The following is an 18475-nucleotide window of genomic DNA, read 5'->3' as shown; positions in this document are numbered from 1 at the left end:
CGTAGGTTGTATTTTGACTTCAAGCTATCGCACTTCTATCACTTTGCTGAGCTCATAGTCCTCATATTCATGCGAGATTAAATTTTACATGGGTATGAGCACACTGATAACAATTTGCCGCAGATGCGGACTCCACTCCAGTCCCTGATTCCCTTTCCCCAAGGTTTCTCGTACTAAGGTAAACAGATTCGGAGTACTCTGCAATCTCATACCCAGAGTCTTCACTCTCTTTGGCCAGCGGTTGGTCCCCATACGACCAACCACTGGCCAAAGAGCCTGAGGACTCTGAGTACGAGATTGAGTGCTCTGGTGGCAAGAATACTTTCTACTCTACTCCTTTTAATCTTGGCACGACATTTACAATAACAATCTCTTCTCTTGAGCCCGTTTTCCTTTTGGTCAGCGTTCTTGGTGCTGACCAAAAGGAAAGCGGGCTCTGGGAACGAGATTGGACACGATAACCGAGTATTATTTGGTCTTGCTATTGTATTCACATTATCTGTGGGCCAATCGTAAACAAACAGTGAACAATTGGTCTAAAAAAGAAATCGGCTAGTGTTGATACTAGTCTAGCCAGCGTCTGTCATAACTATGGTCAAATCCGGATTTCCGTGCATCAATAGAGAGATTTAGAATCGCGTTTAAGGTAAACAACAAACGTGAGACTCGTGTTTATATTTTCTTGAAAACATGAGTTCATAGAAGAGAATTGTGAAAAATAATTCTGACCTTTGATGCTAACGTAAAACTACTCAATTTTACCGAGAAACTGAAAACAGCGAGTGGCAAAAGTAGGATAAACATTTTAAAATATAAAAAATATAAAAATTCTGTACTCAGAGCGCAATTAAAATTTTTGAAGTGGGATATTTCGTTCGGATCCACCGAACTTCGTCAGCCTGGATCCCAACGAAATATCCCACTTTGAAAATTTTAATTGCGCTCTGAGTACAGAATTTTTTATATTTTTTATATTTTAAAATCATGATTCCAGAGCAGGAAAACAATATTTTTGATTCTAAGATAAACATGGTCACGTGGTATTTGATCACGTGGTTTGCCGTAAGCGTAATTCTAATTCTCTCTAATAGGCTCACAATCTTGGACTAAACAAACCAAAAGTAGCTTTTTTCGGTTCTGGTTTAATTGTGGACAGGCCTCGCCGTTCTTTCCCAGAAGTATCGCAGCTCTCGTAAGTTTGTAATTGTTTTAATTGTGTAGAAGCTGGTATTGTTTTTAGGGATAGGAGTATTGATCTATTGTTTGTTCTATTGTTTTCTTCAAGGGTTGCGGGCCAATCACGTGAGACCTTTTTCGTTGCCCTAGAACTGCTAAGCATTCAAAGAACAGCGATCTCAAAACTATTTGCAATGTTTTGTATCTCAGGACCTTTTTACAAATGACTTGTACATCTAGATTTCTATGAGATCTTCCCTTTGGTGAAAACGTGAGGCAAGCTTTGAGAAAACTGATATTCAGTTCGCACCAAAATTCAGCAAAAATACTAAGTCTGAAAATTTAACCACTCATTCTTTTAAAATTGTCTGTCCGGGATTGTTCTAGCCGCAGTCAAGAAAAATCTAAAAGAAACAAAATAAAATAAACACGTTTTCCACAGACTGTTTCACTGCTCTTCTTCAGGCAATGCAAGTTGTAAAAATAAAAAACAAAATCAAATATGCGGAACAAATCGTGTATTTCATGATTTTGCTTTCTGTTGGACAGTACTAATGTTACCGTTGCTGGCCTTATTTGATTTTTTCTGGGTCCAGATTTTGCCATAACCCTAGTAATAATTCAGTTATTTTGCATTAATCGTGTCGGAGATATCAAACACGTTTTCTTCTTTTAGCTATTTTAACTGAAGCTGTATGTTTAAGCCAACACTAAGATGTCTGAAGTCAATCGGCAGAGGGTGCCATCTTCTGCTCCACGTCATTAGTGGTGAGTCGTTTTAAAGGAGACCAAGATTCTTGCACAACTTTAATCAACAAGGCGTTACTTGGAAGAACTATAAAGAGAGGAGTTAAACAGTACATGCACTGAGTATAGTTTTCATTGGTGTTCAACTCTACTAAGGATAATTTAAGGAGGATGCCAACATCACAAAAGTGGTTTACAGAAAGGTCCTCTAAATCTGACATCTAATAACTTGACTGTAGCTAATTTTAATGGGTATTCCCTTCCTTTCAACCGATGGGTATAATGCAAAACGTGTCACTAGGAAATAAACAAAATGCATAATTAGTTTGATTTTCCCTTCCTTAGTTACTCACAATACAATGGTTGCATTACACAACTCCGCGTCATGAGTTGATGAGGACCTAATAATCAGTTAATGCCGCGGAGGTCTAATAGGCCTGCCATGCTGATAAGGCCAACCAAGGCCAAAACAGTTGTCCAAGGCTACCATTGCCCGGATGATATGGCTGTGCGCATGCGTGAGGTACTCTCGTCCCCAGAGCGCGCGCGTCTTTTAGGCCAGCTTGGGCCACACGTCTTGCTTCCTTTGCGCTGACCAAAAGGAACGCAGCCTCAGGGAACGAGATTGGCCATACCGCAGATCTGTATAGTATGACCATCACATTCAGGTGAATGGTTATAACAACAATGACGATCGATTTCGTTTTTGGACTTTCTCTTTATAATCGCCTCTTGTCTAAGCTACAATTTAGTGTAGCATTATTTAGGCTGATTTTCTTGACTTTTCACTTACCTCCCCTTTAGTTTACCCTCTTTGTAAGCCTGGCCATCGTGCTCGCAAAATATCCTCTCGTTGATGGCGTAGTACTTGTCACCAGTCCTCAGCCACCGCTTGCAGATTGTGCATTCGAAACAAGTCACGTGGTACACCCGCTGACGCGCTCGAAAAACCATGTCAAAGACGGGAATCTGCTGACCGCATGCTGCACATCTTGCGTAGATCCTGCAACAGTTTGGCAGTCGAGGGTCAAAGATTGCTTTATAATGAGATTGTAACCTCGGAGCTCTTTTAGAACAACCTTGAAAGCTCAGGAGCATTGTTTTCTTTTTTTTGTTTTGTTTTGTTTTAGTTATATTTTTGGTTTATTCGCTGCAGGACACTGTCGCGTGCCTTCTCTTGGAAAATGATCTCTTTTGTGCGTGTTATGACCACATGTTTAATTTCTGTATCTATTAAAGATCGGTTTTTTTTAAAGTTTTCATTCAACTATCATAAACACGAAATTGTTTTTAATTTAAGAGCGTTATAGACTGTTTGCGTGCAAATGAGTACCTCTGCATGAGGAATAAAATCCAACGAAAACAGAAATTATCGTTTTATTTCTATATTATACTCAGTTGTTGTTGTAAGTTTTTTGTGAAATTCAAAGTGGTTTTAAGCACAATAACGACCGAAAAAATAACAAATTTATAACAGCAATATTCCTCACCATAACGCAGATTGATATTAATATTAAATGAACGATAAATGTAGAAATTAGTGTTAAAGTAGGATTGTTACCTCATGTAATCATTTCTGCATAATATAGACGTTCCCTTAACATAACACGAGTTTCCCACTTGGTCCAGAGCAACCCCGCATTCACAACACTTCAAACACGTTTTATGCCAGTATTTGTCCACGGCGTGGAGAAGAAACCTTTCTCTGATTTCCTTACTGCAACCCGCACAAGTTTTAACAGAACTCATTCTTGAAATGCTCATCTTCACTGCTTTAATGAGTATTAGGCCATGGGGTGAACTCTACCTCGAAATAGATACTCGTTTGCCTCAACACTGGGATCTTAGACATCACAACTGACACACCCACAAGCGTAAAAAAAAGCTATCATGAAAACATTTTCCTTTGAGTGTGCTGAAGGGGTAAAATGTCCCTTTGTTTCATTGTGAAAATTTGATTTGGCGCATAGGGAATTAAATTTGTTTATGCACCGTGGCACTGGGAATAAGATCTGGGACAACATTTGAGCTGGAAGCTGGGATTTGAGCACTATATGGGGCTGGGAAAAGGGTTTTGCAACCATCCTTCACGGCCTCTCCTTTAAACGAACGACACATGATCTTTCTTAATTTGTTTAGTCCGAGTTAAATGCTTCGGATATGACACAGCCTTATCGTTTCTCGTAAGTATCTGAAGTATTGACTTGTCATCTCGAAGAGAGCTTATTGCAATTGCAGTGGTCAGTTTTAAACAAAACATGCCAATGAAAACAAAAACAAAGCTTAAGTCACTAACGTGTTTTGTCTCAGAAGTCCTACACGCATTTATTGTTTATCGTGAGTTAAAAGGTTTCAGAAATTTAAACCAAAACATTTCTTTGTCGTTTATGCAAAGGACAAAGGCAATCCCAGGTTTACGTGATGCCCCTCACAATCTTATTGTCAAAATCAAACTTTACAACTCAGGAGTCTGTAGATAATAACCTGACTGGTGTCACTGAAGTGAGAGATACAAAAAAGTCTTGGTGATCAATCCAACACGTCTAACTTTAAACTGCCATTAATATTAAGTGTGAACATTTAAATGAAAGCTGGTAAATATACTGTTTTGTTATTCAACACGTTGTAACTGCCCAAATATGGTTATGGAGTTTTGAATATTCGTCGTCCGTAGTCAACAGACATCTTGTGATATACGTAATTTCTTGCCGGTGTCGGGCCGAAAAATAGCAAAGTAAAGATCGTCTCCAGCTTTTCTGCAATAAACTGTGCTTTGCTATCAATGTGTTGAATAATATAAACTGTCAAAAAGCATTTTGATTATGATGGGTTGAAATGAACTCCGCTCGTGTGCAGACAGACTCTACGGTGGAATATTTATTCGGAGGCTTTGATCGCCTCAGAAATTCGGATTTAACAACGGCTAGCGTTTCCTTTGTTGTAATGTTACCTAAGAATTTTCGTGACATGGGAAAACTAATTCCTCTTGTTTCCGAAGGTTAAAAAAAGAGGCCATTTTGAATGCTAAATAACGCTAGCGAGGATGTTCGGACTCGTAAGATTTGCTTCCTATTAAAATTTTCTGCGAACAACAAATCAAAGAATCAAAAAAAAAATAAAATTGTGTTAGCGCACACAGTATCAGAAGCCCCTAAAACGAGCTGGAAAAAGGAAGGCAATGTCTGAGGTACTGTTTTACTTAAATTTTCTCGTAGAGCTGGTCTTATCAACAATCAACTGTGTACTGTAAACTGAGTCTGTCGAAATTGAGCTAAGGATAGTCGAAAGAGGTGAGCAGTAATTCTGCGTGATTACCTGTAAGCAATAACAAAAACAAACAACTCTAAAAGAAGTCGAGAGTTGTGACTCGGTTTGAGGTGGAATGGCACGAGATTTAGAGATTTGTGACTACCTGGCGTAGCAGTGGCCAGATTAGAAATGGGGAGGGAAGAGTGAGCGCGCAAAGCGAAGGGAGCGTGGAAGCGAGGTAAAATAAGTTTTCTTCAACCTCTCCTCCGTACTAGGACCTTCGCTTCGCGCGCACACCCAATACGGTTGATGTTGAAGCGAAACTGTTCTGCTCCATTATTGTCCCATTACGTAAACTACCGGGCAACCGGGAATAACGTTTTTTCACTCTGCAAATAAGTGGTTGTTCCCTTCCCTCTTTCTCAACCCCAAATGCCGAAAGGCAGCCAATTCAATCAAGAAAAGCTTTCCGTGATTGGTTATTTAACAGCATTTTAATGGACATCGTATGTTGGTAACTTACAAACTGACACTATTCATTCACAAATTGAAAAATGAGTAGTAATACAGAGTTTCGTCACATGCATCCCGAAAGAAATTTAACTCGTTAATTAATCCCTCATGGAAAATGACGAGGGCCTTCTCTTTCTCCTCAGGGTTGAAGAAATAATCAACAAACTTCTCCAGCCGACTTTTGCCTCCATCAGGCTTGTTATCGTCAAACCAGTCATAGTAGGGATTTTTCTTGTCGACTTTATCGATCAGCTCACCTGCAGTCCACGGCCAAAGCATGGTGCACGGTAACATGGCGATAGCTAAGTACTTAGGATCCTGACGGCTCAATGCTGTCTCATAACCCACGTACATAGCAGCTGCAGGGCCCATTACCACGCTATCAGTATTCTTCAGTCGCCAGGTTTTGACAAATTCTTGATTGTACTTCTTGAAGCTCTCAGACTGGACCCTGTAAAGCAAGGAGAATTCAGGTTTCCCTTCCGATTGCATCTTGTTGGCAGCATAGTCGAATGCCTCCACTGCATTGAAGCAATAGGCGGCATCTTGCACCATGTAGCCCCCATAGTCATCTGGATCAAGAGTTCCTGAAACCATCCCTTGGATAAAGCAGGATTCTTTGGCGGCGTTGCGGATCTTCACGCTTGTTTCGTTGTTAAACAAGTCTTGGCTAAACGAGCGTCCAGTTTGCGAGGGCTCCTCAGGCACAAAACCACTGTCAAATCGGATTTTCCTCAATCTCTTGAGCTTACGTTTACTTTCTGAAGAGGAACGAATGCGCAGTTAGACAGTGCCTTTTCTCAGTTTTTCTTTTAGAAACCTTCAACAACTGTCTGTCCCGAAAATGGTGGAAATGGTGTGACTAATTACCCCCAAGTTTCTTTTTTTTCAATTCTTTTCAATTGTGTCCACTGAACTTATAAAATGATGATGATGATGATGATTATGGCAGTAAACACTTCTGGATGCCCAGATTACCTAAACAATGATTGGGCGGCCAGCCGTAACCAATCAATGTAACGACCAAAGTCCATACAATTAAACTCCGAACTTCTAATCATAAAAATCCTAGTAGTTAAATTCTAAAACTATTTACCCCTTTCCACTGTGGGTGGCTTGGCTTGTTATTATTATTATTATTATTATTATTATTATTATTATTATTATTATTATTATTATTATTATTATTATTATTATTATTATTATTATTATTATTAAAGAGATTCGAGTGATGACGTTTCGAGCGTTACCCCCATGATCGGAGCGAATCAGTCGAATGTGAACCTCGGTCTCAGCTAAGTATAACGGTGGCACTAGACTGCGAGCAGTCCTAGTTTTTCCTCAGATCACGCGCGCAAAGCGACGGTTAAATTATGCAAATAAGAAAAGTGAACAAGGAGGAATTCTCGTAGTTTCTTGCGGCCCCTCGCTAGAAATCGCGCGCACGTGACAGAAGTTGGGAGAAGAAAGGCACCTGCTCGCAGTCTACGGTGGCACTTCTGCTTTGAATGGCAGGCGAAACCCACAGTGGAAACGCGGGTGAAATAACACCGTTATAAACTCTTTACTTCACTAAGGTCACGGGGTTGCTCACTCAAATTCACTCAAGATCGACTATTAAACAGGGATCTGAATATTCGAATTAACATATATGTATAAATTAAGGACGTTTGTGAGTAATTCACGAACGCGAAGCCCCCTCCCCCCTCCCTTCCCTTCCCCTCTCCCCCTCCCCGCCTATTGTTTACAGCAGTTGATGGACTCTTTCTCAGCCTGCCGTTTTGTCCATGAGTTCTCACTTCGAATTACAGCAAAACGTTCCAATACGGTTGTCATTTCGTAGTAATTAATCTGCCCTGTATTTTTGACGTAATTTTGGAAACACCGATCACTGACCAATGGCTCATCCGTGATTCTTGGAGTTCGCTTTACAGCACCAGATTTACGTGGAACACGCAGTGATATAAATTATAAAGAAATTGCATTCGTTGAAAATCTCTCATACTTACCTTGCTGCATCTCAGAAGCTGGTTACTAACCTGAAACGATAATAAATATATTAAAAAAGTGGAATGTGGGGCAATATTTGAATTCAGTCATGCAGCTAGATACGCTATCAGTCCAAGACTTACGTGCACACTTATGTACTGAAATTAATAGCAGTTTATATTATACCATTCAGAACTGAATAACTTTAAACTCTCTATTTGTTGCTGTAAACGAAACGTTGCGTGCAAGTGTTTTAGTAGAGAGCGGCTTTACAAGTTAGCCGGGCTAAATTGTGCATTGAACCATGTCTCTACAAAATTAATTTATTTACCTTTCACCCCTTGCTTCACCTGGAGAATCTTTCGTCAACGATACAGGCCGAACAAATGTCGTTTTCAGGCTATGTTTGCTAGCGATACGGGAAAAGAGGCTTCTAATTCTCGTTGGAGCGAAATTCTGCTCCCCTCGAACTGAATTTGCGTGTTGTCGGCGGATAATTTATCGGCCGGAATGGTTTCATAGCAACTGACGTCAAGCAGTTGCGTACTTGACATTGACGTTGACATTTATTTGCCTATTTTTTCATGTATATTTACAATTTATTCATAGTTAATGTATGGCAAGGTGACCTCTAGAAACCACCAGGCTTATAGTTGAGGCCACCTCGTACGTAACAATATGCTTACATGTGTGCAGCTTTGCCAATTCAGTAATTATTTTTCCAAAAACTCTAGTAATTTTTTCTAAGGTTGGGAAAACTTGACAGAGAAGTGATTGTCACATGTCAGCCCTGCAATCAGGTTTGGTGGAAAAAAACGCGGGTTGCGGTGTACTGGGGTCGGGTGTTATGGTGCCTGAGACTGTGGAAAACACGGGGTGCTTGGGTCTAAGGAATAAATAAACTGAATAAAAATAACATTGGAACATTTGAACTGGATTCTAACAGTAACTTATTGCCCTCTAATGCGCAGCAATTCTACATTACTTCGCACCAATTGAATATCCCCAGTTTTTCATTTACCTTTTACAGTATTGCCCAGCTCAAACAACGACATGTTTTGGCTGTGGCAATCACTTTAAAGCCCAATTCTTCTATATCTCAACCTCCCGCCGGGGGATCTTGTCATCGTTTCAAACTCTCTAATAGCGAGAGAATGAGCTTGACTGGGCTGAATAACATTTCCTGGGCAAGCCGGGAAATGTTTATTTTCACTATTATGTCCAGTGCGTACAACGGAAACAAGGTTTTTTTTAAGGCAGTTGGTGTCCCATTCCTCTAAATATCGACTAACTTTGCTCACTGTTACGCAGACCCGGCACCCCGGTACCCCAGCACCCCGACCCCGGTACCCCGGAAACCGTTCTTTCCACCAAACCCTGCAATCAGCTTGGTTTACTTTTACTTTAGCCTGTGGTCAGGCTGCGTAGCACGTGTTTTTAAGTTTTTCGCTTTTTCTGACCCGCGCGGTCCCAATTCCCGCGCGTTCAAACAGCGAGAAGGGCACAAAATACCAAGGAAACGCTTTTACGCAGGCTAGGTTTACTTCCATATTGGTGTTTACTGAGAAAGTGGAAAAGTGGAAGTCAGACTCAGAGTCAATTAAACAACAGTCATGTGAGACAGTAATCAACAATAGCGTGGCTATGATTTTAAAATCACAAGTAAAGATAGCGAAATTGGTTTGACTTTCAGTTAAGCCTGAACCTACGTGTACATGCGATAAAGCCATAGTTAATTGAGGGACTGGTTATGAAACCTTGCCATCTTCAAAGTTGATAACAATGGTGTTGCAATTTAGGTTGGAAGGGCCGCGACTGTGCACCATCCTTTGTTTTCACGTTCACACTACAACTGAAGGTTTTTTTTGGCCAGTTGCTCTAACACATTTCAAAATCTATTGTGCTTTGTGCACGGCCAAGGCCAAGAATATTAACAAAAACATATCGTAACAAAGAAACTTGTGTGGCTTCATAACCATTCTCCTTTATTAACTTTGGATAAAGCATAGGTTCTTTTTTTTTTTTTTTTTTTCGGTCTTATCAGCTTTATTTGAACGAAGCAGAGCAGTTTTTGCAATACGTGACGAATCAGGCAAGATTTTCAATAGTCCGCGATATCTTTTTACCTTCCTTTGAAAGAAAATGTCCACAGGGATGATCAACATTGGAATGATGTCATATTACTGACGTTCACTTTTTTATTACTTTATTAATTAAAAGTCAATAAACGAACAGCTGCTATAGCTTAAAATTTTTCTCAGTTTACTCTAAAGGAAATTACTTTTTACAAGTTACTCACAATATTTAATCACGCAAAATACTGTTCAAACTATTTTAATCGTGAAACAAATCTATGTTACTTTTTCTGACAGAGAGGGTGGAGACTCAGTTGATATGTTGCTATATTACCAGCGTCTACCTGACAAATTTCACATCCGAGGGAACCTCGAAAGGTGAACATTACAATAGTCAGCAATTTTTTGTTACGAGATTTTTAGACTGAGCGTACACATGCTAGTTCATAAAATGGCATTTCCCACATTATAAAGGGAAGAGATACAAACTCCGCCAGACGTATCCAGCGGATGAGTGGCTCAGCTGCAGTGAGGTAAACTATAAGAGGCGGACAGTTTAAGACGTGTGCTGAGGTACGGTTCGACATGGAGGGCCTATTCAAAGAGGACACTAACACTTCACATCACGTTAATGCTGAGTACTCAGAGTTGAAAAAGTTCAACCAAGAACTGAACACGTACTACAAGACGTTGTCCAAGATGAGCACCGCCTTTTTGGCCTTAGGTGTTGTGGAAAACATCCTTGTATGTATAGTTCTGTTCAAGGCCTCTAAAGTTAGAGCCACACAATCGGGCTCAAAGTTATCCAAGTTCTTTATCCTTCAATTAGCGATCACGGACTTGGTATTCAGAGCTGTTCATTGTTTTCACCGGGAAACTGCAAAGAGAATGGAGATAACCTCAGAACAGTGCAAAATGACAATATTTTCCGTTTTCACATGTGCTGCAGTCACATTCGTGCTTCTCTCGGCGATTGCGATCGATCGATACGTTCACATTTTATTTCCAATCCGTAGCTTAGGGATTAAAACCAGAAAGAGTTTTGTTATGCTCTTAATCTGGATTTATGCTTTGACTATTTGCTCGGGATTTATTGGCAGCGCTACAGTTTACCATAAACCTTTCAATTTCCATCGTCGAAGACGTCTATTGCCTCAAGCCAGGGTTTTAAATTTAAATAGCACCAGTAGCTTGGAATCTAGGACGCATTGCATGCCGGGAGTGTCCGGATCGTTAGAGCGAAGGGCTGCTTTCACAGTTTATTTTCTGTTTGCGTTTGTGGTTCCTCTGCTTTGTATCATATTTTCTTACACCAAGATCACAGTTTTTTTGTGGAAGAAAACAAAGCAAACTAACATTATAAACAGAAGCATGGCGAAAGCCAAGTTAAGAGCCACTCAAATGTTTGCTCTCGTGGTCTTCAGTTTTGTTCTCAGCTGGGGACCAATTATGATCCTCGATATGGTTGCTTCCTACCCTTTTAGACCAGGGAAAATAACTTTCAAAGAGTTCCCCTTGAGGCCATTATTTGATTGTTTCTCCCAAACGAGTTCGATTTTAAACCCGATCATTTATGCGTTCGGCGATACTCATTTCAGAACGAGTCTTGGTCTACTGCTCCGTGTCCGAAAAGTGGCCAGGGTGAAAATTAATCGTGTTTCTCCTGCTAAGATGAACGGTACTTTTATTCAAATGACTAACTTAAATCCAAGAACACAATAAAAGCACGGAAGGATGAAGGGCCCTTCAGTATCAAAATGTCGACTAATTTTTAATCCAACCGAATATGACTGAAAACACAGAGGGTTGGTACGAGACATTGCGCTTCCGAACCAACAGATACCTATGAGCCATTAGTATAAATCTACAAACGTTCTATCACGAATGCTGTTCTCTTATTGGCTATATATACGCTACACACTATCTCAGATTCTGTTGTAGATAGTGAGTAGAGTGAGTAGCGCGTCGTGTGATCTATTTATATAATTATACAATAAAAACATGAACCTGTCTTGTTGTTAAGTTTTGAAAGACTAGTAGACTATAACGCTTAATTAGATTGTTCGCTCTCGATTTTTATCGCGTGATAGTTGATTCGGGCTTAGCGCTCATCAACTATCACTAGGGCATGACATCACTGACAGCATGGGTGCTGGATTATTGTTAGGCCGGAAAACTTAACATTATGATGGAGGTATTATAAAAACCTTTCATGAAGCAGTCGAGATACAGACTGCTTCTTGACTTGAAACCAGAAATCAACACTGGTTTATGGATTGGGCAAACCTTTACCGGGACTCAGTTCTACTTCAAGTGTAACAGAAACACATTTTTTTGTTCAAAGTTTTGCCTTGCTGAGTACAGATATAACTTTAAAAATTGTAACCTATAGCGAAAACCAAGGAAACCAGTAGCGTAAATGGAAATCTTCTGTGTCAACGTTTGAACAGCTTTCGGAAATTGTATTTGCTGACAGTATACACTGCAAAACAAAAGAACGGAGATGGGTTACCTAAGAGATGCACCACCCTAGAGGGAGCGAGGGAGATGAAATACCCCGCAGGAAACGAGGGGGATGAAATACCCCGCAGGGAGCGAGGGAGATGAAATACCCCGCAGGAAACGAGGGAGATGAAATACCCCGCAGGAAACGAGGGAGATGAAATACTCCGCAGGGAGCGAGGGAGATGAAATACCCCGCAGGGAAAGAGGGAGATGAAATACCCCGCAGGAAACTAAGGAGATGACATACCCCGCAGGGAATGAGGGAGATAAAATACCCCTCAGGGAGCGAGGGAGATGAAATACCCTGCAGGGAACGAGGTCGAGAGAGTGACAACGATGAAGTAGGTCTTCGTCCACTTATGGAAAAAAAATTGTTTAAAAGGGAAATAATAAAGCAACATTTCCATATATTTAATATTAAAGTCGTAGTTACTTTTAGTTTACACTACTGAGTAAACCATTTGACAACAGACTATTTGTTTTAGAAGTATAGATCCCGAGTAAGAGTGGCGTGACTGTATTTTACGCATATTCTACATCCATTCTGCCATAGTATTTCAACGCTTAGTCATGCGGTCCACGCTCAAAATAAAGAGGAACTAAGGCCTGGGGCAAACGTCGAATCTTAGTCGAACTCAATTCGTTGAACCTATTAATTTTGAACTAGGGCGCATGAATGGTGCGACGTTTGCCGCATGCATGCCCAATTAAGTTCGACTCAAATTAATTGGTTCGAGTCGTGAACGCATGAGCTCGATCTTATCCGAAAATTTGTTGTCCAGCAATATACCGTTCAATATAAGGCTTATAGATGCTAAAAGCTCGTTAAGTCGCTCAGAATGACAAGAAGTTGTTCCTTAAAGAAAATAAAAAAAGTTGCTCCACATCATACTGAAACGTTGATTAAAAGTTACGAGGATCTGTAAATACTCCCATCATATTGAAGCTTAAAAGTATATACACTGAATATGAAAGAGATAAAAGATACAAACACGATATTTCCGTTGCCTTTCTTAAAGTCATTGCCGAATTCTCCGTAGGTATTTGGATGATTTCGATCAACAGTTTCGCGAGGTGGATTAAGATTTGAATAGACAAATACATACGACTCTTTTTACAAACAAATATAAAATTTATAGCAAAATATTCACGGTGGCCTTTCCATATATAAAACCGGAGAGCCTCTAAAGGATTAAAGTTCAATTCTCTACAAATGTTTTTGAATTAACGTATACAATGTTGATGCCACCAACAGAAAAACTAGAATTTTATGAAATTGAATCGAAAACCTTTCAAACAAGCTGGCTAAATATGTCCACAGGCCTGAATAACAGTCTGCGCTGTGAATATACTGGAACAGTTTGGGCGGCTTATTTCAAGAAGAGTTCGTGCGTTGAACACGTTTATTTATTCTCTTGTCACTTGTCACGTGACTCCCTCCTGGCTCGCTGCTATGACACACGTCGCCCACATACGTCACGTCGACGTATTTTCCTCTCTCTTTTTGGATGACAAATCGCACTTTGACGTTGCATTCCGGACGCTTGCATTCCGCGCCTCCTCTGAAGAACACTGCTGAGTGGATTTTGCGAGAGTTTTCTGATCTTACGTGATTATTTTTGAAGCGCAAACTGCACCATGGGTTGCTTTCTTTGACTTTGCTGAGAAAGATTCTGGTCCAGTCCCCACTCAGCAATCGGCCACCGCTTGGGAACGTGTTGATAGGAATTCTTTCCCAATCATCTTTCGTCAGCTTGAATCTTGCTGTGGTCCCATCGATGTTCAAGCGAAAATATTTCTCTGGTTTTCCGTCTTCGTCGTCGTCAGATGAATCTGAATCAGTCTGGTAATGGCCCTAAAAAGGTTTGGCGGGGAAACAGAAACAGTCGTTATTGAATAGAATAGACCCTATGCAAAAATGGCTGACATTTTAATATTCTTTTGCCCGCATTCAAATGAGCCTCATGCACTAGCCTCGTTCTTGAGTTGAAATAGCAAAAGAACATTTTACCTTGGACGAGGTTTGTGAGGCTAATTTGAATATAGACAAAAATATATTAAAATTCAGCCATTTTTGCATTAGGTGTAAATAGAAACTTTATTAACGTGTCAATGCCTTGTAGCCTGGGAAAATCCCATACTAAATCGGGGACACAAAATAAATAGATTCTAAAAATAAAAAGGGAAATTGAAAATATAATCCCTAAAAAATGATATAAAAGTGATAAGATTACATAATCATGGTGAGCAGAGGGAACAGCCTTTGCAGCCATCATCCGCCAGTAAACTTACATCACATTTACGAATCTTGTTATGGTGAGCAAAACAATAACAAGAACAACAATAAAACAAAACAAAACAATCAAAGAAAACAATTAAACGGTGACTGAGATCGGTGATGGGAAAGAACACACCATGAGCACGGGACAATGACAAAACTCACCGGCGATAATCGAGCCCGTGACTTAATCCTAGCGGTATGTAGGAGACGTGTCTTATATGAATTTAGAAAATGGACGGCTCGCCACGAATCTCAGTGTTTAGAGCAGCCGACCGGTGTACGAAAGGTTTGGGGTTTGATTGACTCCCGTTAGAAACTCAAACTTTCTTCTTCTTCTCCTTTTTTTAGGCCGTTTTTACGTTCGTTAAAAATAGAGCGGGGTTTAATTGAGTATCGTAAAACTAAACCCGAAGTTATTTACTGTGATCAATCACAAGAGACGCAAAGAGCGCAACGGACCCGTCGGAAGTTAAAGCAAATTCATGTGACTGGCGTAAAGCGCGGGAAAATGCACGTGAGCTGGTTTTGGTTTTTGCTTCTCATTGGTTGAGAGAGTGGCGAGAGTTTTGCTGACCAATCACAGAGCGCAGTATAGCAAACCAAAGCAAATGGGAAGTACTTTCGACACTCAATTGAAAACCGTTCTTCCACATCTTTCTCAAATTATTCCCTTTACACGCGTCGGACCATCTTCTTGTCAATCATAACTACGACTTCTAAAATCCTATAGGTTATACACTACCGTATTTAGTTGAGGAGAATTAAGCTAAGACTGTAAATTACCGTATTATACAAAAATTCTTTTCAACTATTTCAAAGAAATAATAAAACAGAAAAACAGTTTTAAAGGACTTACCAGCCTATCACCAACGAACGGCCGATTTTGTGGGTGCAGCAAGCAAGAGTTGTTGACCTGAATCAGAAAGGAACATAAAAGTTTGAGACTGGACTGAAATTACCTGTAAGGACAAAACAACCTTAACATATCCAAATAACAAAGCACTTTAATGTAACATGAGCCATGCAAGTGAGGGTCAGCATGCCTGGTTCTAGTCAGATATCTAAAATGTGTGAGCCGCCGAGCAAGGTAAACAGGGCTAAAAAGCAAACGCTCAATTGAAAACCAAGTTGCCCAAGAAAGGTAATTACTTCAGACAATGCCGTGTCAGATCAGGAGAGTTCAAGTCGTGCAGAACTGAACTTTCAAACAAAATTGTTTGGATGAATGGATCAAGAACACATAACAAGCGCTGCGCCATGCATCCTAACCAACATTTCCAAATTCCAATTCGATCTGGATTATTGTCAGCAAGCACTTTAGCACGAGCCTCCGGCTCGGGAGATTACAAAAGCATTCCCCTTGTTATTGGCCGAGATTAAATGAATTACTTTCCTCACTTTCCTTACCCACCCTTTTCCATATGAGGCGTCCTTAATATCGTACTTTCCAAGGTTGTGTTTTAGTTGTGCCCCAATTAATATGCTAAATTGACCTACAATGAACTGTGGCCTTCAAAAACCGAAAATGAATCGTTACCTTCAGCGGCACATGCGAGATGCCCGAAGCACTGTTGCTCCATGTCACAGGAACCATGATAACTGATGGCCGTTGGGTTACAGCACCAAAACTGGCAGGAAAACAGAAAGATTCGCTTTGTGATGGTGAATGACAACAACAGTGACATCTGCTGGAGCTACTTCGGCCATCTGGGCCTACATCGTAATTTTGGTCCAACTGTTGAACTTTGGGGAATTTGTGAAAGGGGCTCGTTATTTGTGGTTGATAGTCCATGGCCCGATAAAGTGTGTTTTCTCCCATTTGGGAAGCTGCCAATGCACCCTGAACAGCAATGTGGTAAAGAGGCACTGTCGAGTTTGAGGTCATATCTGCCGGAGCAACCATTTTGGTTCCGATTCGGTAAGATGAGCCACTCTGACTGGCATTAAACTCCCCTTCTTGTTGGTTCTGATGAGGCAGTGGGTACTGGCTGCTCATCTTGAAGCTTGCCAAAGATGCCTGTGAACTTTCTGAGGACGGCGGATGGCTTACTTCGGCTGATGACACTCTCTGGTGAGAATATAACTCGTGTGGCATATTCTTCTCTCGTCCTGCTACATCGCGTAATGGAAAACTGCTGTAAGAACTCGATTGATTTTCGGGTAATTTCACCTCTGTCTCTAGCGGATGCATGTTTTTTTCGGTGAACGTGCGTTTGCAGAGTTGTTCGTCACGATATTCTTCACCTATTTGTATTTTCTCCTGGTTGTCGTAATAAAAATTTGACTCCATTTCGTGCTCGCTTCTATCAGTGGTTGATAGTTCATTCATGTGGTTTTCTGACTGGTTACCAGTTGTTTCATCGTTGGAACCATTTTCATTAGACGCTGTTCCTTGAACTCTGATGATTTGGATGTTTAGTACATCTGATTGACTGTTTATCTCTTCCAGTGAAGGTCCTTGACAACCTGACTCACGAGATAATGAAATTATTTGATGACCGACCGCGCTACATGGCATGTCTTTTTTCTCTTCTTTTACTACGGGAATCTCGCTGGTGAAGACCATTTGGTTTTTTAGTCCACTGTGAGTTGATATTTCCTCCGGAAGTTCTACCTTTGCGCAGCCATTTGTTATGTCATTTAATGAGTACATCCTGGTTATCAACTTCTGCTTGACCGCTTTCGTTGTTGTGAGTTTGGATTGTTCTCCCAATTGGTCATAGACAAAACTGAAAAATATAATTATGGTCACAAGCCATCACTTAACACTCAGTGAAAATAAAGAAAGAGGGTAAACGTTAAGTGCAGCATTTAAATAAGAAAGATTTTGTGTTTGTCATGCCACCAGCATGGGACTTTCCCTACATGAACCGAACGCATGATCTTCCGTAATGCACTTTATTCGGGTATCTGAGAACTGAGCTCTTTGAACTAATTTGGGACATTACACGACATAATTCAATATAACACAAAATGGATCAGTAGAGGAGGTAGTATTAAAAAAAAACTGGGCTATAATGCAATATCAATCGGATGCTTTTACTAGTTTATGTCCTGTACGACACGCTGTCCTTACAGCTGTTCCGTTCACGTGATATGATGAACGTTACCGATCTTTCTAATTCAATTACTGAGCTTTTTAAAAACTGTGTTAAATACAACGACGAACTGGAAGCTTTCAACATTGCTGATCCTGCCATTATGCAGGACACATAGCACATATCAACGTAGTAAATGACGTTGCTTGCCAAAATGCTAACAGTCATCAGATCATCCGACCGGTTTACCGGCGGCCGGAGAGTCATGAGTTTGATTTCTGTTGTGGACTCAGTATCTTTCTTTGTCTCGTGCTCGTAACCTGATAACGATCACATCTTCCCAACTCAATACACTACTCGTACCAAGAAGATTGTGTATTTTAGTTAGAAATTAAAATTACTTCCAATTAATAACTGTATTGATATAGCTGTCGTCAAGGCTGGTTCCATACGAGCAAATTTTCAATTTTTTTTGGCAAATAAATTGCTTACAAGTAGGTGAATAAGTTTTCAATGATTAGAAATCCTTGAAAAGTTTTATATTTGCAGCTCGTATAAAAGCTTCCTTTACAAGTTAGCGACAGAATTACAACAAAATGTAAAACTAACATTTACACAGCGAAATAAAACACACTTTCGCGCTAAAAGCAGACGCGGCAAGTGATTAGCACGTGACCCCTCGCTCGTGAGCTTTTGTGAACAACTCCGCCGGTCAAAAACAATCCTAAAGTTAGAGGAGAGGCTTGATGGGATATAAATGATGGCTACAAATTGGCCAAACTTTCAACTGCCGGCTGACAACCCTCGGATAGATGAGAATAAAAACAACTTATATCTAAGAAATGGCAAAAATAGCTATTAAGAACTTTTTGATGGTCGAAATTTTATCTCCGTAGCCACCT

The 18475-nt window shown here is 40.3% G+C and overlaps 4 protein-coding genes across 7 annotated transcripts; 1 reads left to right on the top strand and 3 right to left on the bottom strand.

Annotated features, from left to right (window-relative positions):
* Positions 1-2366: 2366 nt before the first annotated feature.
* On the bottom strand, positions 2367-3679 carry LOC146483967 (LIM domain transcription factor LMO4.2-like). The gene is made up of 2 exons (XM_085105076.1): positions 3485-3679; positions 2367-2926 (listed from the first exon to the last, which is right to left on the bottom strand). The coding sequence occupies exons 1-2, from the start codon at positions 3670-3672 to the stop codon at positions 2713-2715; spliced, it is 402 nt and encodes a 133-aa protein (XP_084961202.1). The 5' UTR covers positions 3673-3679; the 3' UTR covers positions 2367-2712.
* A 1968-nt stretch (positions 3680-5647) lies between these two features.
* On the bottom strand, positions 5648-8172 carry LOC146483966 (uncharacterized). Of its 3 annotated transcripts, none has more exons than XM_085105073.1 (3): positions 8006-8172; positions 7695-7724; positions 5648-6446 (listed from the first exon to the last, which is right to left on the bottom strand). In XM_085105073.1, the coding sequence occupies exons 2-3, from the start codon at positions 7702-7704 to the stop codon at positions 5713-5715; spliced, it is 744 nt and encodes a 247-aa protein (XP_084961199.1). In that variant the 5' UTR covers positions 7705-7724; positions 8006-8172; the 3' UTR covers positions 5648-5712. The 3 variants fall into 3 exon arrangements, with proteins under 3 accessions (XP_084961199.1, XP_084961200.1, XP_084961201.1); XM_085105074.1 differs by having other exon boundaries at positions 7695-7719; positions 8013-8172; XM_085105075.1 differs by having other exon boundaries at positions 8025-8172.
* Positions 8173-10224: 2052 nt separating this feature from the next.
* On the top strand, positions 10225-11678 carry LOC146483965 (galanin receptor 2b-like). The gene has a single exon (XM_085105072.1). The coding sequence runs from the start codon at positions 10335-10337 to the stop codon at positions 11469-11471; it is 1137 nt and encodes a 378-aa protein (XP_084961198.1). The 5' UTR covers positions 10225-10334; the 3' UTR covers positions 11472-11678.
* A 967-nt stretch (positions 11679-12645) lies between these two features.
* Positions 12646-17321, bottom strand: LOC146483964 (uncharacterized). 2 transcript variants are annotated; one of them, XM_085105070.1, is made up of 3 exons: positions 16073-17320; positions 15392-15448; positions 12646-14109 (listed from the first exon to the last, which is right to left on the bottom strand). In XM_085105070.1, exons 1-3 carry the CDS (start codon positions 17186-17188, stop codon positions 13630-13632), a joined length of 1653 nt encoding a protein of 550 aa, XP_084961196.1. In that variant the 5' UTR covers positions 17189-17320; the 3' UTR covers positions 12646-13629. The 2 variants fall into 2 exon arrangements, with proteins under 2 accessions (XP_084961196.1, XP_084961197.1); XM_085105071.1 differs by lacking the exon at positions 15392-15448 and having other exon boundaries at positions 16073-17321.
* Between the last annotated feature and the right edge of the window lie 1154 nt (positions 17322-18475).

Source organism: Pavona decussata, unplaced genomic scaffold, assembly GCF_977016875.1.
Source record: "Pavona decussata unplaced genomic scaffold, jaPavDecu1.1 SCAFFOLD_37, whole genome shotgun sequence".
Taxonomy (NCBI): domain Eukaryota; kingdom Metazoa; phylum Cnidaria; class Anthozoa; order Scleractinia; family Agariciidae; genus Pavona; species Pavona decussata.
The sequence above is the reverse complement of the archived record's forward strand: the minus strand, read 5'-3'. Positions and strand labels throughout refer to the sequence as shown.